Source organism: Vigna unguiculata, chromosome 4 (genome assembly GCF_037176805.1).
Source record: "Vigna unguiculata cultivar grain cowpea cultivar isolate G323 ecotype 2 chromosome 4, ASM3717680v1, whole genome shotgun sequence".
Taxonomy (NCBI): domain Eukaryota; kingdom Viridiplantae; phylum Streptophyta; class Magnoliopsida; order Fabales; family Fabaceae; genus Vigna; species Vigna unguiculata.
The window spans coordinates 18061089-18085276 of NC_140795.1; the positions used below are offsets into that span (position 1 = coordinate 18061089).

The window sequence follows — 24188 nt, forward strand, 5'->3', positions numbered from 1 at the left end:
ATCGTGATGTAAACCGAGGATCCCTGTCTGATACAATGCTCGAATGTACTCCATGCAGTCTTACAATTTCCTTGATGTACAGTTGGGCCAACTTTGCCATGGACATCCTCAAGTTCATCACCAAGAAGTGAGCACTCTTAGTCAATCGGTCCACTATAACCCATATTGTATCATGCCCCCTAAAAGTCCGTGGCAAATGGGTCATAAAACCCATGGAGATACTGTCCTATTTCCACACTGGTATCTCCAAGGGTTGTAGATTCGCACCGGGTCTTTGATGCTCCACCTTCGTCTTTTGACATGTCAAACAAGCGGATACAAATTGTGCAACATCCTTCTTCATTCCCTGCCACCAGAAGGATTCCTTGAGATCCTGGTACATCTTAGTCATGCCAGGATGCAAGCTAAGACGACTCTTATGCCCTTCCTCAAGGATTAACCTTTTTACCTCAGCATCATCAGGTATACACACTCTGCTCTGTAACCGCAGTATGCCATCATTACCCAAAGCAAAATCCTTTGCCTCATCTATCCCAAGTTGTTCTCGTACTCGGTTCAAGCTGACATCCAATAGTTGCCTCTCCCTAATTGAATCCAAGAAATCATTAGATATAGTTAAGGTACTACACCTAATGGACTCGGACCCAACTTCACCTGCAACTTCATATCTCTAAACTGCTCTAGTAGTTCCACCTCCTAAATCATAAGGTGTGCAGCATGTACAGTCTTCCTACTCAATGCATCAGCCACTACATTCACCTTTCCCGAATGATATAGCAGTTCAAAATCATAGTCCTTCAGGAATTCCATCCACCTCCTCTGCCTCATGTTCAGCTCCTTCTGATCAAACAAATACTTAAGGCTTTTGTGGTCGCTGAACACCCGAAACTGTGCACCATAAAGGTAGTGCCTCCAGATCTTCAAGGCAAATACTATGGCCGCCAACTCCAAGTCATGAGTGGGGTAGTTTCTCTCACGCACCTTGAGTTGTCTCGAGGCATATGCCACAACCTTCTTCTCGTGCATCAACACACAACCAAGTCCGAGATGGGAGGCGTCACAATAGACCTCGAAAGGCTTCCTAACATCCAGGATCACTAGTATCGGAGCGCTGGTCAATCTTCTCTTCAGCTCTTGGAAACTTTCCTCACACTTATCTGTCCAGGTGAAAGGTTGGTCCTTCCGTGTGAGTTGCGTCAGGGACGCCACTATCTTGGAGAATCCCTCAATGAATCTCCTATAGTAGCTTGCTAAACCCACGAAGCTCCTGATCTCTATTGCTGACTTGGGACTTTCCCACTTAACCACTGCCTTGACCTTTGCCTGATCCACTACAATGTCGTGCGCAAATATTACATGGCCCAAAAACTGAAGTTCATCCATCCAGAACTCGCATTTGGACAACTTGACATACAATTGCTTCTCCCTTAGGACACTAAGCACCAACCTCAGATGTTCAGCATGCTCCTCCTGAGTATTAGAATATATGAGAATGTCGTTTATGAAGACCACGATGAACTTATTTAAGAACGGTCTGAAAATCCAGTTCATGTAGTCCATGAACGCAGCCAGAGCATTGGTCACACCAAAAGGCATAACCACGTACTCATAGTGGCCATATCTGGATCTAAAGGCCGTCTTCTGCACATCATCGGCCTTCACCAATATCTGATAATATCCTGACTGTAAATCTATCTTCGAGAACACTGATGACCCATGCAGCTGATCCATCAAGTCATCAATTCTCGAGAGAGGGTACTTATTCTTGATTATCATCTTGTTCAACTGCCTGTAGTCCACACACAGACGTGAACTCCCGTCCTTCTTCTTCACCAACAACATTGGTGCTCCCCAAGGCAAAGTACTGGGTCGGATGAACTGCTTCTTCATCAGCTCCTCAATTAGTTTTTTGAGTTCCACCTACTCCGCTAGAGCCATACGGTATGGAGCCATCGATACTAGGTCGGTTCCTGGTACTAGATCGATAGAGAACTCCACCTCACTATTGGGAGGCCACCCCGATACCTCGTCCGGGAACACATCCACAAACTCGTGCACCATCGGTATAACTAACATTTCTTCCTTCTCTACCTCCATATGAGCGAAGATTATGAAGCATTGTGCGCCACTCTGAATCTCCTTCACCACTCCCTAAGGAGATACAAACTCAGGCTCCTCTGAGTTAGGAAACAACAATCTTTTCTCTCGACAGTCTATAAGAATTCGATTGGCAGAGAGCCAATCCATCCCTAAGATTACCTCCAACTCCTGTAGAGGTAAGCAGATTAGATTCACCTTGTACCTGCGTCCCTCTACCTCCACCGAACACCTAGCACATAAGGACGACGTCTTGACAAAACCCGACGCCGAAGTAGACATCGCAAGCTCACACTGCAGCTCGCACACCAGCAGACCCAAACGTTCCATACAAGCATTTGACACAAAGGAGTGTGTCGCTCCATTATCATATAACACACAACAACTAGCACCAGCGATCACACAATAACCAATAACCAAGTTACCTGAGCTTGCCGCCTCCGTCCCTGTCATGGTGAACACCCTGCCCGTCGCCTGAGGCTTGTTGCCTCTGTCCCTCTGCTGATGCTGGTGGGGTGTCTGAACTGGAGGCCGTGTCACTGCCCTAGCAATGGTGGGACAGTCCTTCCCAAAGTGGCCTTCCTTGCCACAGTTGTTGCACCGGCAGTAACACTCCATACACGGGCAAGCGTTCCTCAGGTGAGGGCATCCACATATATAACACTGTACTCAGCCCTACTAAGGAGGGAAACTCCTAGAGCCCTAAGACTGAAGGTGGGGTCTATCATATTGCCTCCTCCGCTCCTCATGTCTGGGTTTGGACCCAGATGGTCCACCAATCCTCTGTGGTTCCTATGGCTGTTGAGGGCGCTGGCCTACTACTTCATGTTTCATCTTCTCCATCGCTCTGGTCTTCTCTACCAAAGCGGCAAAGTCCTTGATGGATAAGGGAGCCACCATCAAGCGAATATCACCGCGGACACCATTCTCAAACTTGCGGCATCTCCATTCCTTGTCGAGCTGTAGAGTGTAGAAGCGTTTGAGGTGTTTGAACTTCTCAGCATACTTAGCCACCGATTTCCCTTCCTGAGTTAACTAGAGGAATTCCACCTCTTTGGCATACCTCACGCTGCTGTTGGGAAAATACTCTGAGAGGAACTTCCCCCTGAAAGCCTCCCACGTGACGACTCCTCCCTCTCCTCCATGATGGACTTCATGCAAATCCACCAATGCTTCGCCTCACCGGTTAGCATGTATACAACAAATGATAATCGGTTCTCTACCGGGCACATCTTCGCATCGAAGATCCTCTCTATATCCTTCAGCCACTGGTCTACTGCATCTGGGCTGACTCTACCGTCAAATTTCACCGGATGATGCTTCAGAAAATCTTCTAGGCTCCACTCCCTAACTATCGGTTGTGGCTCGGGACCAAAAACAGGTGCAACTGTCCTGTTCTCTTCCAGCTGCCGGAGGGCTTCCATTTGTTACCAATGAGCATCCTCAGTAGCGACCCTAGCAGCCCCCATCTGCTGCATCACTAGCTGTTGTTGCTCGAGCGACGCTATCTGTTGCTGTGTCATAGTAGCTACCATCGCCTCTATTGCCCTACGATATCGGGTATGTCACCATTAGAGGATTGTGGAGTCTTACGAGAAGGTGCCATTGTTCATTGGCACACAGAAAATCACTTCGTTAGGCTTGATAAGACAAGAAATTTAACTGGAACACTCAGAAAGACATAGAGAAAGCTAAGCAAACATCCAAGTCCACAGACCTAAGGAATGACCGCTCTGATACCATAAATGTAACGTCCCATTTAATTAATAAGCGTAATTTAAAGAAACTCACGCACAAATAGTATAGCAGCGCAGTCCTGGGCTATTAAACACAACCCCTACAAGATACTAGGAACACCACGATGCCAAAGCAAACTAGTTACAACATCCAACCGACAACCCCATCAAGATACAGATCTAGTCCAAGCGGACTATGCAGCGGAACCTTCATCACCCTGATTATTTCGGGGAGTTCTCACCTCTACTCACATCAACAAGTTGATGATCATTGTAAAAGAAAATACCACACCACAGAACATACAACACCAATAGTAGGGTAAGCTAGAGTAGAAATCAATTATCATGCAATCACATACTATCACCCAATTCAAGCAGTATTTATAAATCACCCCACATGTTATGACTTTATCAAGCAATACACTAGACCCTGACTCGACTCATCTGGATATATATAATCTGGTCAAATTCAGCGGATGCTTGCACTTGTGGTTGATACCTCTGCTCACCCCCGAGCTGTGTTACAAGTGTTACGATGAATCAATACCTCACGCAGAAGGTTAGCCCTTAATGAGTTTTAGGCCTCCTGTTACTCTCACCACAAGAGTCAGTCCCTTTATAACCAATCCCTTTCAGGTTCCAGATCAATCCATACCAATTCATCATACTCCATCCATGAATATACCATTCCAACTCATCTCGTTACCATTCCACTTTAATACCAACCTCTTCATTAAGATCACATGCTAAGTTCATGTCAAACCCATTATTCACAATTCATGAATCACATCACTCATGCATATTTATTTGTCTCATGCATTTAACAAAATAGTCAAATCCAAGCAAGCATTAACAATTCAAGATTCAAGGAAACAATCACACATCACACTACCTCGCTCGGCTCCTCGCTCAGGCTAAAGGGTCTCGCTCAGGCGCGAGGCTCTGGCTCAGGCAAGAGGCTCTAGCTTAGGCGAGCCTCCTTCGCCTAGGAGAGGGCTCGAAAAGGGGAACAGTAGCCTCACACGGGATCTCGCTTAGGCGAGACCCCTCTCGCTTGGGCGAGATGCTCGCTCGCTCAACAGCAACGTGAGTCACCTGAGCGACCACTCGCGTGAAGCAGCTTGGGCGAGCCTCTATTGATCTCGCCTAGGCGACACATGCTCGCTTGGGCGAGGAAACCAGTGCTCACCACTATTCTCTCGTGCATAAACACTCAACAGGTGACAAATGGCTGAATACTACCATACACAAGTTCGCATCAACACACCAAGCATATTAAAATGATGAAACAGTAGCACAATCAGCATAACACAAAAGAAAGGGCGAACCCTAACCTCCCGTACCTGGAAAACAAGTTAGCGGAACATTCCGACATGCACACAGTGAGCACGATTGTCCTAAGGATGGCCAAAGAGTTGGAATAAACGGTAAAACAGAAAAAAGGAACGAGTTACTACCAAACCCTAACGGTAAAAATGGAAATAAGCCCAAAAAAGGGGAATCATGAGCTGAGGAATGACATACGTGGAGCAGAAACCTGACTTGAGCTAGCTGGAAGAAGGTTGACAGCTAACACTAGCAAAGAGTTGCGACTACTCAAAGGAGGCAAGGTGGAACGTGTTTTCTGAAAAGTGAATGAAAGAATGGAATTAGGGTAGATTAGGGTTTGAATCCCAATTAGGCCAGCCCTTAGGCCCATTACATTAGGGCAACCCTTTTAATTTAGGGCAGAAAAGGAAAAAGGAATTTAGCGGGCCTTACATGGTGTAGGTTATTAAGGAGAATAGAAGTTGCACTACCCAACCCACCCCAAATGGAGAGCATCCCATAAAACCTGGACACCCATATGCGGCCACAGAACGACATTTGGAAGCCCCACCTACACCAACTTCGGACAATCCACTGATTCGTGCATCGCTCGAAGCATACTAAGAAAATGGTGGTACTCAACCTCAAGGATATGGTCACAATTCAGCAACAAAACAACAACATGAACAATACTCATACACTTATGCACACCCTTCAAAGTCTCATTCATTAAATACAAAAGATAAAAGAATCAACATAAAGACAAGGTCAAGCTTCTCTACCTTGATTGGTTCTTCCAACCTGTGTTTCTCTTGCAGCCTCTTCCTTCCCTCCCCCGGGTTATCTCTGCTTTTAAATCTCCCATTTTCTCTCCTCTCCCAAAAACCCTAACCTTAACCAATAAATATTTCTTCCATTTTGTGTTATTTGACATTTGGTTAAGATTCAAAAAATTTAAACCCATTTGTTTTTCCTATTATCATGTGGCAGCAATGAGAGTGAGAGAAAAAAAATAGTGATACAATGATCCTCATCATTTAACCCTTTTCTTACCCCATGACGTGTTCCCATGACGTGGCTTTATGATTTTAAGTTGAAAAATGATATAGTAACAACCAAAAAGTGACAACTTCTCTCACAACTTGACCTTGCAAGGTTTTTTTAATTTTTTTTTACACAATTTCCACATTGACCATGTTTGTCAAAGACAGCGCGCGAGAAAGGGAGGTTGATTCGTGATAGAAGTGGGTAAAGAGTAAGGAGAGAGAATAGTGGAGCTCGTGAGAGAAGTGGAGAGCAATTTCTTCTTTCTCCATCCCTCAGGTTTGTTCTTCCTCCACCCTCCAAGTTTTTTCTTCCTCCATCCTCCAAGTTTGTTTTTCCTCCCTCCCCCAAGTTTCTTTTCGACGGGGTTGGTGATTTCTCTGTTGGTGGTGCACAAAAAATATTTGGTTTACCCACTGCAACAAAGTCCTGGTATTTCGTGTTGTTTGTGGAAATGAGGCCTTTTTGTTTCGCTTTTTGGAGAATATTTGATAAAGTTTGGATTTTTTTTGTTATAGTGTTGTTGAACAGCGGGAGAGGAAGGTCTATTGTTGAAAAGAATCACTCTGAATCAGAATCTAAAGGATTGGTCTTTTTCGTTGTGTTGTGGCTCTACATTGGTGAAGAGGTAAGCAAAGCCATTGTTGAACCCAACCCATTATGGGAAGTGGGGTAAGGTGTAACACCCCAAATTTGGGATGTCACGGAACATTAGAAAATTTTTGCATTTAGTGGAAAAAAGAATTAACATTGAAAATGTACTAATAAAAACTTTTAACTTAATTTAAATTACATAGTTCAAACCGTCACTTTATCAAAAACATCAAATAACATTTGCGATCAAAAGAAAATTACATAATTTTTAGTATCTGATTTCAAATAACTAAATATATTATAAAAACTCCCGAGTCTACCCCAGCCTCTCGTCCATCTACTCCATGCCAAGATTATCTACAATATCATCTGCTCATGTATAACACACACGTTAAATGATCATCGCACATACAACAAACACACAAACAAACAAATAGGGGTAAGCTAACCATAAACAATGATATTCATAAAAGAAATTTAGCAAATAAAACATGTCCAATAATACTCAATGTCGCATTCAAGTAACACGAAAACATTCTGATCACAATCCATCCTTCGTTTGAACACACAAACCCGAAATCCAAACAATCATACTAAGCCAAACATAGCATCACATTCATGTTAAATCTTCAAATATAGTGATCATAATCAAGCTTTATGGTTCGATGCGTCCCACTTAACGCAGTCAGACTGTCTTCCTTATTCCTCAAGGAATTATGAGTAAAAATGTCAATGCATCGCACACCGGCACTATACTCGCAACGAGCTGAAATAAGGTGAAACATCTACCCCCTCCCCACTGCTTCACTCAGGCGAGAGGGTACAACACTCAAACCAATCCTCTACCACTGCTTCACACAAGACAAGATAACCTTTTCCACTTCTTCACACAGGCAAAAGAGTCTTCACTGGGTTCCTAGGTACGGAAAACCTCACACAACATTTAATTCCACCAAGAGTCTCAACAAGGCAAAACACTCCCATAATGCAACCCATGAGAATTACATATTGCCAACAAAATATACACCATCACATGCATGGAAAATAAACCATAACATAAACCCATCAACTTATCAAATAATACATTCATACAATGAACCCAACGAGTGACATTCATTCAAACACAATATAACATCACAATCAAATAAGTATCCTCAAACCAATGTTTAAACTACATAACCATGCAAGCCATACAAACCAAGAAAAAATCACCAATCACATAACCTCTTTATTCACGTCACTCTCCCACTGTGAATCACAACCTTGCACACCTTCATGCCTCAAAATCCTCACTTACATCTCTCTCTCTTGCAACATAACTAATTCTTATATTTTTTATCCAATCCAACTTAACAACACATTAGGCAAATGATTTGGGATTTTATAAGTAAAACTGCAGCTTGTGTAAAACTCCAAAAATTATGTATTTATATTCAAATTAAAGATGATTGAATCAAGAATCAAATGCAACAAAAACCAACTTAATTGAATAACTATAGAGAAAGTTATGCATCAAACAAACAACAAAGGTCAATGTTGTCAACAACCAAACTACAAGGACCTTGTGATAAAAACTACTCTCACTATAGAGCTTTGATTCAAGATCCGACCGGTCAAAGTCAAGAACTATGTGTTAAGGATAAACTGCTAAACTTTCAGCTCGATCCAATGGTTAACGAAGTAGAAATCGCCATTTATGAAAAGTGTGCAGTGTAGAAAAATGGGTAGTGCCTCAAAACGAGATAAAGAAAAGGAAAGGTGGCTGCACCAAAATAAATAGCTCATGTACAAGCAAGTGTTCAATCAATCCTTGGCCTCATTGAAATATAAAATCTTGTACTGCACCCACATCAATACACATGATATCAAAAAAAAGAAAGAGGAAAGCTAATAACTCGTCACCACATTCACGTAAATAAAAAAGGAGAGGTAGAAGAGTTAATCTCATGAAAAAAACTTGCTGCAACAGTGTGAATGAAGAGAAAACAATCACACATGCAGGCCATCAAAAAGAAGAAGGATATATCAAGTATATTCATTAAATCCTCATGCACCAATCAACAAAATAAAGAGAAGAAATAAGGTAAAGCTTCAAACAACACATAACATGCATTATAAGTATTAAAACACTTATACTCCATAAACCATAATTCCATAAATTAGATAAATAGCAACTTTAATAACTCATTTAATTAAATAAAATACAACCATCACTTAAATAATAATTATTCCATATTTAATAAATTTATAACCTAATTAAATTAAATAATTCAACAATATTAATCAAACTATAATTTTTTTTCCATGTGTTTTCTTTTAGTCTAATTTTTCCCGGGTCTGACATAAGGTAAATAGACTTGATGTAATATAAATTTATTTTTGTTATTGGAAGTGATTAATTGGGATATTGGTTTGCAAGGTTAATTTGTTATAGGAAGTCAGATTGGTTTGCAACGCATTGGTTTGAATGTATGTAATGTGGGAATGAAAATATATGATAACCTGTTAGTATTTAAGTGCTAAGGCAGGGTATTACTTTTGCACACATGTTGTTTTGTTTGCACTAATGAGTTGAGATTGAATATGTATAGTTTTCGCACATCAAAGTTGGTAATCACTTTCATTTGATTGAGGTTAGGTAGGTTGGAAAACAAAAAATTTTGTAACCTATCAGTTGTTAAGTGGTAAGCCAATGTATTGTTTTTGCACATATGATGTCTAGTGAGCTTGCATTGTATATGTATAGTGTTCGTACATCACAATTGTTATTGAGTTTATTACTTTGATTGGTTTGAATTTATGTTAGGTGGGAAAAAATATTTCCTGTAAGAACTGTGAAAATTAATTAATTAAATAAATAAATAATTATAAATACGGGTAGTGAGAGCCTTTATGGCATTAAATTCTGATAGTTATGGTGTGGAAAAGTACTAGCTTAAGTGGTTGAGAGTACTTGATTGTATGAGAGGACTTGGGTTCGAGTCCTATGTTTGCCAATTATGTGTTGTTGTTTTATGATTTATTTTTAATAATATGTAAAAGTGTGGAATTTGAAATGTAAACTTATGTTGATTGTGTATATCATCAAATGTGAATTGGCATAATGGTTGTGCTTTGGCCTTATGAGTGGAAGGTCATGGGTTCAAACCTTGGTGGGCAAAGAATAAGCTTTATTTTTGCTAACTAATCATTGTGGTATGAATGTGAAGGGGTAAAGAAAAGTCTAGCAGAATGGGCAAACCAAGGAAAACCAATTTCAATCAAATTTTCAAGTTAAGGGAGCTGTCTCTGTGTGTTGTGTATTAATTGATGTTTGTCTTATGATTATGGATTATTGCTTCTTAATTGAATTCTGAATGGTGTCAATTTCGCATTCTATGTTTTGTGATTGTGAAATGGAGATATGTGGAATTTGGATGTTTGATTATGTATGTGGAATAGGTTGTGGGATGAGAGTTTTGGATACTTTTAGTCTTATATTCGCAATTGGTGGTATAGTGGGTTGGAATGGATGATTCTGAATGGCATTTGCCATTATAATTATATTGGTATCGATTGACTGGTTTGTGGTACAATTTTGGGCATGAATTAACATTGTTTTGGGTAAAATGCGTGTGTGACAGTGAGGGAACTCTGCAAGTCTTGCCCAAGCGAGTTTATCTCGTCTAGGCGAGAGTTGTAGAACCTCACGTCTGGTTTGGGTCGCGCTGCTCGCCCAGGCGACCTTGGTTTGGTGTTGAGCGACTTAGTCTCTCTCAGGCGAGGGACAGTTCGCCTAAGCGAGATTGCGAGGAAATTTGGGCGCTTTTGAGCGCGATATCTCGCCCAGGCGAGAAGTATTGGTGTTTTGAGTGACTCAGTCTCGCTCAGGCGAGAGACATTCACCTGAGCGAGGTCGCGATGAGAAATGACGTTGTTTAAGTGGTTCCTCGTCTAGGCGAGGTCTGTATGTTGTTTAGGGGGAAGGTGTGACTCGCACAGGCGAGAGGATCTCGCCTAAGCTAGATAACTTGATGTTGTTGTTGTTTTAAGCTCGCTCAGGCAAGGTGAGCTAGCCTAGGCAAGGCTGAGGGCTTAGCTTGGGCGAGAGGTCCCTAGCCTAAGCGAGTTTATGCGAACTTTTATGTTTCTATGTGCTTGTGAGTGTGTTTTAGTTGTATCTCATAAGGATAGATTGTATATGCATGTGGTGTGATGTTTGGGCTTGAAGGACTAAGTCCAATAGGGGTCTGGGATGTGCTCGGTGGTTGGACACATGATGGGCATGGAACTGGTTGAGTTCCCGTCGGCTACTAATGGGTGAGGAGTCCTTAGTATGGTGATTGCATGTGTCGGGCGCACGATGGGCAAGGAACTGTGATGTTCCCGTCGGCTACTATTGGGCGAGGAGTCCATAGTATGGTGATTGCGTGCGTGCCAGGGTTCAAGTTATGAGACTTGGATGTTTATACTACATGCGAGGAGTCTGTAGGGCAGGACTATGAGCGGGATAGGCTCATAGGGTTGGACCACGAATGAGTTATTTTCGTGGGAGCACAGGGAAGTCCCAAAACCTAGTTCATGCATATGACTCATGAAGGACTATGAGGTCATGGTTGGGTGATTTGAAAAGTATGAGGATTTTAATTATGTATTTTTGGGATTGGGGAAAACATATTTATTTCATATATCTGTTTACATTTTTATTGTGCATAGCTCACCCTATCTGTGTGTGTGTGTGGCAATGATCGGATAATTTGTTATCCGGGAGCAGATGATGTGATAGGTGAGCTAGGAGCTGCTTAGAGACGGAAAGCATGGGCTACTTGGGATTTTGAAAGAAACTCTACTGTTTTGTTTTTGATGTAAATATTTTTATGTTGAATTTTAATATCATTTGTATATAACGATATGGTACATTCGAATTATGTATGGTACCAGTTATGTTCTTTTAAAATTTTCCCGCGTTTTTGGGAAATAGTTTATGTTCAATGCAATATTTATTGTGATTCGAATTTTATTTAATTAAAATAAGTAATATTCCTTAGGGATGTTACAACAACGACGCCAAATTTGATAGAGGCCGTACCCCACCAAATTAAAACACTTAAAATGCAGTATGTGACAGTTGAACCAAGTCGTCTCCCAACGACCAATGTTCTTGTTCAAAGCTTCAATTTCCAGATGAACACAATAATAACACAGGGAGGGGGGTTTGGCAGATTCTGATTCACAACAAACTTTAATTCGCAGATAATTTTAACAATTATATGAACACGTAATGATTCCTTGATTCAATTGAAAGTCCACCAATCACAGATTACCAAATTAATTGTTCTATTCGAATTTGCTCTCATGAATCCTAAGTAATCAACTAAGCAAAAATTACCATGGATTCATTATCATTAAGCGTAACAAATTTTAGACAGTTAATACCCACAGATTTAAGCAAGCTGTGACAAATCTCATAAACATTAAGCATGAATACGAGCCATTAATGTGCACACACGAATTTGAGATTAAGCATGCATCAAATATGTGTTTATCATCTAAACACAACCTGAAATAGAGGCAATTTCGAATCAAACCCCAAAACGACCAACAATCTCATGGTTTCATTTCAATTTCGTCAAGGAATCAATGCAATAGGGTTAGCTAGACATCAAAATGGAAGAATCAAGCACTTCAAATCTGAACCAGAACATCAAAAATCAAAAACCCTAACTTATGAATTTTGAAAACGCAATTTAAGAGCAAAAAGAGAGATTGCAAAGCTTCAATGAAATGCAAAACGGTGCTATCATATATAAATGCGAAACCGCATTAATGGGTGTTGTTCCATGTCTATAAAACCCACAAAACGAACTGCCCAAGCAAGAAAACGAATTTAAAACGTAAAACCCTCAATGGGTGCTATCAAATGTGCATAAAAACGGTAAAAATAAGCCAAACACGTGAAAAACCGCAAGGGGCTCTTGTATGGAAGCTTGGAGAGCGAAAATGGAGTTTGGATAAAGGTAGAAGATGAAGTGTGTGGCTCTTGCATCAAGGACAAACCTAATTCTTGTGGTCCCATCACTCTGCCACTCATTATTTACAAAACTGCCATTATGAGCTGCAAAATTACAAAAATGCCACTCTAGGCCTCAAATGTTGGCACATTCACTTTGATGACGTGGAAATGATGTGGAAATGATGTGGCAATGATTTGGCGACTCTCTTAAACTGAATATTAATGTCCAAGCTCCAAAATTTGCTTCACCCAAATATCTATAAATAATTAAAAACGAAAATTAGGCCAAATAATGCGAAATTAACCCAAATTTGGAAGAGTGGCCCAATAAAGCCCAATAGATGAAAACACACTAAAGATAACAATTAAGTACTGAACAACTGTCAAATGGGTACACAAGGGCTAGTGGAATGAAGGAAAATAATGACTTATCACTGACCTCTTAATTTTCAAGTGCTAAGCCTAGGTATTATTTTTCCACATATGACAAGATGTGACATTGTTGGCAAAAGCAGAAGACAAGTTAAAATGCTGAAGCAAGATTTTGATGATGATAAAGAAACCTAAAAGCCATTTGGAAGACATTATGAAGACAAGTGTTTTATGTTTAAAGTTATCTTGTAAAATGTTTAAAGTACTTACAATAGCCTAGAATCAACAACCAGATCATAACTCTTCCATTTTTGTAAAAATTACTGGAATAATCAATTATCACCTCTAATAATTGATTATCTGCTCAAAGTTTTGTTTTCAGAAAATACACTAAAATAATCGATTATCAATAGTGATAATCGATTATCCCTATCAGTTTGAACGTAACTGTTCAATTTTTGACCTAATTTTTGAAACCCCTATTTAAGGAACATCAGAGTTACTTCCAACTTACCTTTTTGAGAAACTAGAGTGCTAGTGTTGTGACTGCAAAGAGAGTTCTCTGAGTGTTCTCAAAAGAGCTTTGAAAAACCTAGTGTTGGTAGACCGATAACTTTTCCTAGGACGGTTTTCTAGGAGATTTAGTGCTACTACTGTTGCTAGGAAAGCTAAGGTCAAGATTCTCTGTGTGATTCAGAGAAAGGTGTTCATCTCTTGTGTCTTCAAGAGAGGTGTTTTCTTTCCCTATTCTTTTGTTATCTGATTATAATATCCGTGTCATTTTTGCTTCTCTATATTTGAAGAGATTAACAATTGGACGTAGGATCTTTTGATCTGAACTAGTATAAATATCCGTGTCATTTTTGCTTCTCTATATTTTTATTTTATCTACTATTGCTTTTAAAGGAATTGATATTTAAATTAATCGGTAAAATTTCGAAAAAAATTTAAAGTATTAATTTTATTACTTAAACACCCCCCTCTTGGTTTTTGTCCAAACGCCAAACATTCCGCTGCACGATACCAACAAACAACAGTTGTTTACATAAGCGATACTGTAATGGTTGATAATAGTGACAGTAGTCAATGTGGTGGTGAGAAAAAACATGAGGTTAAGGTGTGATATTAAATTTATTTTATTATTGATTAATTTATATAATGACATTTCATAAGTTTTGTTCGTGAATATGTGCAGACTTTAAGGCATTATTGTCGGACAAAGTACATTGCTTCCTTAAATAACAATTTATGTACAGAACAAAGGTCCGTGATTCAAGGGACACCATTTGGATGGTGCAGCATGTTGAAAGGAAGTTTTAGTAGGAAACTTCTTAGTTGTTAATTAGTTTGTGGGTTGAAAGGAGGGGTGGGTTTTTAATAAGTAATATAGTTGTTTGTTTATCTTTATTGGATGTTTGTTTGGGACTGGGTTTAAGAGTTCATGGTGAGAGTATTAACTTAAATAACGTAAGTGTTAATGTTCACATGTTATATGATTTTCTAGCAAGATGTAGGGACGAAGTTACCTTGGAGGATTATTGTAGGCTATATATTTTATAGCGAATATCAGAGTTCCTTTGTCCAAGTCGCAAGGGAACCATTTTCCCTATTGTATTTACCATTGTGGATTACCTTAGTAGTCTTGGGAATACAATTGGGGTGGACTTGTTTATGAATACTTAGGTGGGAGCATATGCAATGCATTCATGTTCTTAATGGAGAAAGGAAAGAAGAGACACTTCCACATTGTTGGTTGTGTGTACTTGTTACAAGTAATTCGTAATGAATTGGTTTGAATTCAAATTTGTTTTGTTTGAAATAGGAAGAAATGTATTAAGTTACTTTTTTTTTTGTTGAGTTATTTTAGTTATGGTCTGTTGAGCACTGCTTGATTCCAAAATGTAATATTGGAAAATCAAGGACAATGTTCCCCTGAGTATTGCAATGGATGGATATGAAAGTGGCTGAGGACAAAATAACTACTGCTTTGAATAAGAACAAGGTATGAAAGTTGACTTTGTATGATTAGTTAGTTGTAGTTATTGATTTGAATTTTTCAAGTAATTTTTTGGTGTAATGTTTCAAGTTGTCATGGATGTTGGTGTATCAAACTTTGAGCTTTCTCATCGTTTTGTGAAGGAAGCTTTTGATAAATATGGTATAGGATTTGAGGACGACAAAGAAGACAAGGAACATTTAAGTATAGAAATAGATAAACAAGAAGCAGATATTTTGGAACTACGGAAGGCAATGGCAGAGTTTAAAGCAATAATGAATGATACGTGGAATAACAATTTCAAACAGGAGGTTCTAGCATAACCATATGAAAATGGGGGATAGGAAGACTTTCATGAATATGGGCAGCATGACAGGTTTGAATTTGTTGAAAGTACTCCTCAGCAGCAATAGGGCCAAGAGGTTGGTGGGCACCTTGATAAGGAGGAAGCTGAAAGCACTAATTTGTACTACTGATTGAAGGAAGAACCTAGGAAGCGATACAAACTCTGTTTATGACTTACAGGAGGAGGAAGTGGGTTACTTAGAAGTTGTTGCATGTTTGTAGTGATGTTAGAATTTAGTTTCATTTTATGTATACAGTGCGATACATTTCTGCTTCCCTTTTTTATATAAGTTGTTGATTAATTATGAAGTTATAAAAGTGATGTTTGGAACACCAATTTTGTTATTGTTGTTAATTGGTTAACCAACCTTACTATTTGCTTGTTATTTTTGTATTTTATTGAAGTAAGTTGAATGGATTGGAATGATTTAGTTTTATTCTCATTTTATGTTGAAGTGCGCATCTTATAAATGGTGCCTAGATTGAAGGGCTTAAAAAGATTCACAATGAGTAATGTTAAATTTCGCTGTCATGTATTTGGTAAGCCATGGGTTATAAGTGTTAAGCAATGAGTTAAGTTGTGCTAAGCCATGTCAAATGTTTTGTACAGAACCTCTGGCATATTTCACTTTCTTTAGAATATAGGAAATATTTATAATATAGCAAATAAGTGAAGTAATTGAAAGTAGTCATAATTTATGTTATATACTATTAAATTCCAGTGCATAGTTGATGTGCTAACTCATGGCTTCATAAGTGCTAAGCAGTAGTACTTGGTTTTCACTTACGTTTATCTTGGGAGGAGGCCTTAAATATTCAAGGTTGTCCATCATGGAATATACTCAAGTCAAATATACCCATGCGTATGTTTGTTCTTCATTCAATTTGTAAGTGCAAAGCAATGACATATCTACTGCTAACCCAAGTTAATTGTTTTTAACAAAACATTTTCCATTATTAATTTTCTTTATAAATAATACTTTCAAGAGTCCGCTTGATGCCATGAAGAATATTTATAATTTTGTAAGTTTGTGACCTTACTGGAAGTAGTCATAATTTCTGCTGGAAATACTAATTTTGTCATATATACTCTTAAATTGCAGTGTACACTTTATTCGCTAACTTGTGGTTGCATAAGTGTGAATTTGTGTGACTTGTTTTTCATTCATATCCATATTCAAGTTAAAATAATAAAGGACAAAAACTAACCTTTGGCCTTTTATTTTAAATTGTTTGACGTCGCAATGGTGAAATAAGAATTTTTTTTCTCTTACCAAGATGGACTTACCTTTTGTCAGCACTTTCCCCATTACGAATGCACTCCTCTTTAACCATGTACTTTGAATAGATGTCATCACATTTGCAAGTCTTCATATTTCATTTAATCTTACTCCTTAGCTCTTGTTGAACTTCAGCAAGCTTTGCATGAGTGTATTCTTCTTGGAACTGCCTTTCAATAAATGATTGAGTGGCACAAGGTAGGGTGGTATTTAACGAACCAAAGTCGGGTTCAATTTCCTTCTCGACCTTGGATCATAGAGCATTGTCATATTGGACGACAAATTGTTTGAGTGTTGTGGTAGAATTAATGAAATCATCAAAGAAGACATTTATACCCTCACTTCTCTGAGTGGTGGACATACCAGCCCAAAATTGGGACTTCAAAGAATAAGGAACTCATCTACTTCTTTCCTTGTAAAGCATTGAAAGCCATTCGTTATTTTGTAAGGAAAACTTGGATATGAATTATTCCCAACCTACCTCAAAATCAATAGTGGAGGTGGACTCGTAAACCAATTGTTTCAAACCATGCTTTATGGTCTTGTAGGTTGTCAATCCACCTAATTTTTTTTGGACTTTCTTCATGATGTGCCACAAACACAACTGATGTTTGGTGTTGTGAAATACAAGAAGCAATAGCATTTTTCATTGCTTTGCATTGGTCAGTTATGATCCCATCCGGTGCCCTGTTCCCCATGCACCACAACAAACATTGAAAGAGTCATGTAAAAGTTGAAGTATCTTCTAAAGACAACAGTCCACAACCTAGTAGAATTGATTGCCCATGATGGTTAACACCAACAAATGGTGCGAAACGCATGTCGTATTTGTTGGTTAGGTATGTAGTATCAAATGAGACAACATCACCAAAATCCACTTAGGTAGCTCTACTCCTTGCATCTGCTCAAAAAACATTAATGATTATATTTTTTGCGTTAATGTCAATTTCATAATAGAAGTAATTATTCAACTTTCTCATTATTGATAAATGTTGCATCAAAGCCTGGCCATCTCCTTCCTTCCCAAAGGCACGTCTTTGTTGCCCGATGTAGTTCCTTGTGTCTCGCTTGACGAAATCTAAGTTCTCAAAACCTCCTACATGGCCTACCAAGGACTTAAAAGTCTTGTTCAAATGTACACCGGCCTGGTCATTAATATATAGGGTTTGCTTGGCTTGTAAATTCAACCTTCTATTTCTACGTATTAACCTTGATTTTGTAGGACTAATGTCATGATTGTGTTTATGAACCATAGCGCTTACTATCCATGCTTGTGGTTTTCTCACCATTGTTAAGGATACTGGACATTGTCTTCTTTGGGTAGGGTGGGTCTTCAATTTGGGTGGGATTTGGGACACATACTTACCTTCCCTTGAGCAAACTAATTTCAGGTAACACAAGTGGTCATCATCATCCTTTTTTGAGGTGTGAATTCGCACCCCAAAACCACATTTGACAACATGTTTCTTGTAGAAACTCTTAATGTCTTTTGTAGTCTCAAATTGCATTACAACTATGGGCAAAGCACCATCCTCAGTGTGGTTAATCAATTCAGCAAAACCAAAGGTATCCTCCCCATATGATGTACCTAAACCACAATCTTCATCAAGTAAAGTAATGTCATCCAAGCATATAAGGTCATCTCGTTCCCCATTTTGCATCTACGGATGAGATTAAAATCAGAATGAGTTAATTTTATCCACACATTCAACATCACTATGGTCATTCAATGAGTTAAATCATTTTTTTTAATTTAGAACAATGTTTCTAATTCATTTGAGAGTAAGGAGTGGATTTGAAAAAAATAAATATGACTTTATACCAATTACATTCATAAAGTGTAACGTAGCTGGAAGACATTAAACATAGAAAAACGCACCACTACAATGGGTGGAAGGTGGTTGTTGGTCAAAGAAAATGATGTTATTTACTACTTCTTGAACCTCTTCAATGCATCCAAAAACTCAACAGTTGTTATGCGTTGAATATTAATGGCAGATTTCATTTGCTTTAACTTGTTTTAAAGGGGTTTGATGAGTGTGTGCTTTTGCCCTCATTTAATGTTTAATTCTGGGTATTTTAATTGAATTTGTGTGCTCAAAGATTGATTTAATTGGGATTTCCTATAATTGGGTTTATTGAGCATCAGATACGAAAACATGTTAAAAATAGCTTTTTAGTTGCATAAATGTTCTTTGGATATTTTGAGGTGTGTTAGTGCAGTTGTAGCTAAGTTGAGCTTATGGAGGTGTGGAAATAAATTGCTTAAAGCTTCATGACACCTTAAAAATAAATCCAAGAATAGGAAATTATAAAAATCACAAAAATCCAAGCCAAGCATTCCAAGAAGCTCAGCACGTCGGAATTGAGGAACCCTTAGGGAGGCCTAATTTCTTTCTCTCTCTTTTCTTCTCTATTCTTCTCTCTTTATTTTGCATTCATGGAGTTCTAAACTTCTTGGGTTGATTCCATTGTAATTTCTTAATTGGATTCTAATGTTAGATCAATTAATTTCTTTGTTCTTTTTATTATTGTTGAGGTTTTCATTCATCTATGTCTTTTATCTTTAAATCACGTAAGAAGTAATGATTTTAAATCTATATGCATGTTGGTCATATGAGTCCAAGGGTTTTTAAATTGAATTGAGACTTTACTTTGATTTTATTTAGAAACTTTCATATGATTAAATGAGTTTTTACCAATAATTGAGACTTTACTTTGGTTAAAGGTATTTACTCTAACTACAATTAATTGAGACTTTACTTTGATTAATTAAGCTTTTTATTTGGTGAGGAGATAAAAGAATAGACATGATTAGGCATAGTAAATTTGATTAAGATTGTACTTTGGTTGAATTTACTGTGGATAATCTAAAATTTCTCACTTTTAATTGAGACTGTACTTTGGTTAAAAGTGAGATCGCCAACAAATTAATTGAGACTTTACATTGATTAATTTGTAAATCTATAACAATAATTAATTGAGCAATAATCTGTAGATAACCGATGATGAATCTATTTTGAAAAAGCAATGGAATCAATCTATTTTCTTTACTATTTTTTTATTTCTTTTTATCTTTTAAATTTGATTTCTATCTTTGTTTATCTTAATCCCCTATATTTTTTATTTTATTTGACTAACTCATTTGTATAGTTTTATAAGAACTAATTTGTTAAAAATTAATTCCATGTTCGTTGGGAGACGACTTAGGGTTACTTTCCCCTTTCTATTTTCTTGACTACTATCTTAGCAATACTGAAGTTGCTATAGTTTAGTAGTATTAATTTGATCGCGTCAACGACAGTGTTATCAGGGTTTAATTATTTTTACTTATTTTGTGCAACCTGAAAAGTAAGACAGTGACCTTCCATGCAATGAATGCAATTTAATGTTGATGGTTGACAGGACAACTGTGAGAGAGTGGCTTGTAGAAAACGTAGAAAAGCAATGTAACAAGATGGACTATAAAGACGGAAAAGTCACGTCAATTAAATTATCACTTTTAAAGGGTAGTTTTGTCAACACTTCAAATAAGACCCATTGAATGGGTCTCCTTCCTCATAATTTTATTCTTGTGGGTATCTACAGTAGAGAAAATGGAACCATGGCAGGCTCTGGAAGTAGATGTATTCAACTTGCACACATTCATGCGACGGTGCAATGAAACTATGTCTTTTATCCTTGGTCCAGTAGGAAATTTTCATGCTGTGATGATGAACCGTGAGGCAGAGTGAGGGTAGTCAACACAACAATTTATGGAGGACATCGCTGCAACAACATTTGCTCATGATTTGGGAACAAATGCTTCGAAATGGGCCACCATGTACATAAAACACCATGATAAAATATTAGTGGATGAACTTGTTGTAGATATATACATAATGAACCTCTTTTTTTTCATCAGTGCAAAAAACTGAATGGCGTAACTAATACCAAATGCAAATTTGGTGGAAGAGGGTCACATGAAAAAGGTTACTCTTTTTGACAGATTGCCCTTTGTGGCCTGTGTTGTGAAGGAGTGTAAGCCAAATGGGTTGGGTAATCTGCTTATGATTGTTAAGATTGTTGATCTTATATTATGTTGTTAATGTCCTCAATTTGTCCCCAAATAACATGCTAAATACAGATTATAATGCTCGTAAAATTTTATATCAGGACCAAAAACATACTGCCCAGGCCAACGTCCACAAAAAAGCAGTTTCACATCCTTAATGTGGTCCACTAATTGGTGTTGGGGTTGTCATATAACTGAAAGAAGTGGTCATATTCAAGCCCAAGCCAGATAAGTTGTACACAAAAATCACACAAAGGAATATTGTTAAGATCTGATATTTTATAATTTATTCATTATTTTGTGTGCTGTCCAAAAACATATTTAATGTGATAAGTTATCATGAAATGCATAGGTCGTCAACCATGACATCAGTAGTCCAAAAATTGAAGAGGTACAACCTTGACATACTATGGAGGGACAAAAGGAACAAACCCAAGACTGTGTTCAAGCCAATTTGAACCCCAATGAACAAGTACTTGTAGACAGTGATGTACACATGAATGTTCAAACAAATCTGGAAAAGAATGTGGATGCAAATGGGGAGCACCTAGATGAAATCCTTCTAGAGACAATAGAGGATATCAGTGATGATGAGCAATTGACCTACATTAGCATTGATGACAAAATTACTTATGACATGATTAAATCAAATCATTAGTTTCCTCTTTGCAAAATGTACTTATGCCACTATAAACAAGCATACTTTTGCCATTGTACTTTTTGTCAGTTTCCTAATGCTCCAGATATTTAAGTACCCTAATACCATAGTCAAATTGTACATCAAAACCAAATTTAATGAAATGAAATATGACAATAGTCATCATGTCTTACATGCCTTACTACTTTCAATTGACACCGACAAAAGCTTACAAGTTAGGTTGTTGTGGCAAGTCTTCAATGATTAATTCGAAACTTGGTTTCTCTTTGGATAGGGGAGACATAGCATAGAAAACAAATGCTCCAAATTATGGGCCTTTAAACAAACCAAGTAACATGTCATATTACTTTATAGCCAAAAGAAATAAAAAATCATTTCTGCATATTAAAGAACATCACACTACTTCTAATATGATTATCAATTTGTTTTCTCCTAGGACATTGTGTCCTAGGGAGTCAAGAACATACAATTTTCTTGTTTCCCAATTAAGGGCATAACACCACTAATGGTTATCATGAAGCACATATGCCATTAACTGAAACAAGTTAAGTAAAATAATTGAAACACATAAACTGACTATAGCCACAACAGACAACATTGACAATACTAACAAATTTTGTCGTGAAGACATCATTTATAGAAAGAAGTCTATGCACAAATAACTCATTGTAGTTTGTTAAAGACCAAACGCATTTGTTAACCTTCCGCTTTGAACAATCACGAATGACCTTATCATGCATAAAATATGAATACAATTAACTTTGGCAAACAAATTAAAATTGTTTATAAATAAAGCAGTACATGTTTCACTACTGGTCAGTATCTGCTCATTTATCTCAACAAATACACATCTTTCATGTGAAAAAGATGATATTAAAGTCATCAAAATAACACCGACAATAATGAAAAAAGACAATTCCCATTACCTTTTCACTTTTGAAGTTATAACTTGGTACAAAAATAACTTCTCCATGTAAGGACCAACTACTTCAGTAGGAGGATTATTTAGTTTGACGTAACACTACGCCAAATTTGGCAATAGACAGCGTTTTTTTTCTTAATAGATAGCACTTTTTAGGCGCTATCTATTGGAGCGGTATCTATTAATAGACAGCGCTTTTTTACAAGCGCTGTCTAATGACACTTGATAGATAGCGCTTATCTAAACAAGCGGTATCTATATATTTTTTAATAGATAGCACTTTCTTTAGAAAATGTTGTCTATCAAAGCTCTCATAGACAACACTTGACTGAATAAGCGCTGTCTATCAAAGCTCTCATACACAACACTTGACTGAATAAGCGGTGTCTATAAAAGCTCTCATAGACAACACTTGACTGAATAAGCGCTGTCTATGAGAGTCGTTTTTCATCAATAGGTAGCGCTTTTTCAATTCATTAGTAGATAGCGCTTGTTCAAATAAACATTGTCTATTTTTCATTAATGGATAACACTTTTTCAATTCATCAATAGATAACATTTTTTAAAACAAGCGATGTGTATTGGTTTGATTATTGTTTATTATAATTTATTTAATTTTTTATTCATTCTATTCTTCGACTCACATGCATGTATAAAGACTTCGAATGAAATCAAGCAAAACTGAAATGAAAGGGCATTGAAATTCTTACATAGTTACACAAAAAAACTTAATGATGTTTATATATTTTTAAAAAAGTATAATATTACATGAAAGAAATTAGCAAAAAAAACTAATATTTGTAGTACTCATCCATCATGTTCCATATTTGCTAGACTGTGGGGCCAAAACACTTTAGACAAAACATTATTCCTAACCTTCCCTATTTTGTTATATAAGGAATTATACAACTAACCTATAAACATTTACTAATGAGATAAAAACACCAATCTTCCCTGACTTCAATGATTTGATTGTCAGAATATTGTTGACATCTGCAACTAGGAAAATACTACAACAAAGAAAAATAAAACAAAATTAGTCAATCAAAATCCTACTACAAATGAATAATACATATAATTAAGATAACTTACATCTATTGGAATTGTCCCTCCTTCACAATATGTGACAATTTCCTTCATATATCGACAAATGTAATACCCACAATCATGGCCGTTGGATTGTTTTGGACACTAGAAAACATCAATACAATTGGTATTAACCTTCAAATAAAACAACATCATTTGATCTTCAAATGCACAATTGTAATCTACCTTAATTGGTGTCCATTTGATATTGCTTAACTTAGACTTTGAAACCATAGACCCTCTTTGAGCTCGGTAGGTTTGTATAACCCTTGTTAATAATAAAAATGAAGCATACATAAGTAAAAAAATATATATACAAAAAGTATACATATATATATATATATATATATATATATATGTGAATCACATTAAGAAGATTCTTACATGTCAAACAACTTCTTCAAATCTTGCCTCATATTAATGTCTTTTGCCAATGGGTCAAGATAATAAATTATCTCCATTTTAAGATTGATTCCGAGCAAGACCCAATGTTGGCTAAAATTGAAAATGCATCAACAAAATTAGATTTTGTGCATCTAACTTTGAAAATAATACATTATTGATAAAGTTAGGAAAAAAAGTATTACCCTGTATTGATAGGAGCAAGAACAAACTTATTAATCACCCCATTGTCAAGAAATATACTCACTATTTTTTGCATTCTCTCTTTCATTGGTAGTTCATGTGTTGTTATTTGGGGTGAT

At 37.3% G+C, this 24188-nt stretch overlaps 3 protein-coding genes across 3 annotated transcripts; all 3 read right to left on the reverse strand.

Annotated features, from left to right (window-relative positions):
- Window positions 1-1920: 1920 nt before the first annotated feature.
- LOC114172504 (uncharacterized) lies at window positions 1921-2715 on the reverse strand. The gene is made up of 2 exons (XM_028056956.2): window positions 2260-2715; window positions 1921-2151 (listed from the first exon to the last, which is right to left on the reverse strand). The coding sequence occupies exons 1-2, from the start codon at window positions 2713-2715 to the stop codon at window positions 1921-1923; spliced, it is 687 nt and encodes a 228-aa protein (XP_027912757.2).
- Window positions 2716-2889: 174 nt separating this feature from the next.
- On the reverse strand, window positions 2890-3521 carry LOC146886874 (uncharacterized). The gene is made up of 2 exons (XM_085671910.1): window positions 3185-3521; window positions 2890-3119 (listed from the first exon to the last, which is right to left on the reverse strand). The coding sequence occupies exons 1-2, from the start codon at window positions 3519-3521 to the stop codon at window positions 2890-2892; spliced, it is 567 nt and encodes a 188-aa protein (XP_085528036.1).
- A 19746-nt stretch (window positions 3522-23267) lies between these two features.
- Window positions 23268-24157, reverse strand: LOC114172720 (uncharacterized). The gene is made up of 5 exons (XM_085672330.1): window positions 24072-24157; window positions 23869-23979; window positions 23671-23752; window positions 23491-23589; window positions 23268-23408 (listed from the first exon to the last, which is right to left on the reverse strand). Exons 1-5 carry the CDS (start codon window positions 24155-24157, stop codon window positions 23313-23315), a joined length of 474 nt encoding a protein of 157 aa, XP_085528456.1. The 3' UTR covers window positions 23268-23312.
- Between the last annotated feature and the right edge of the window lie 31 nt (window positions 24158-24188).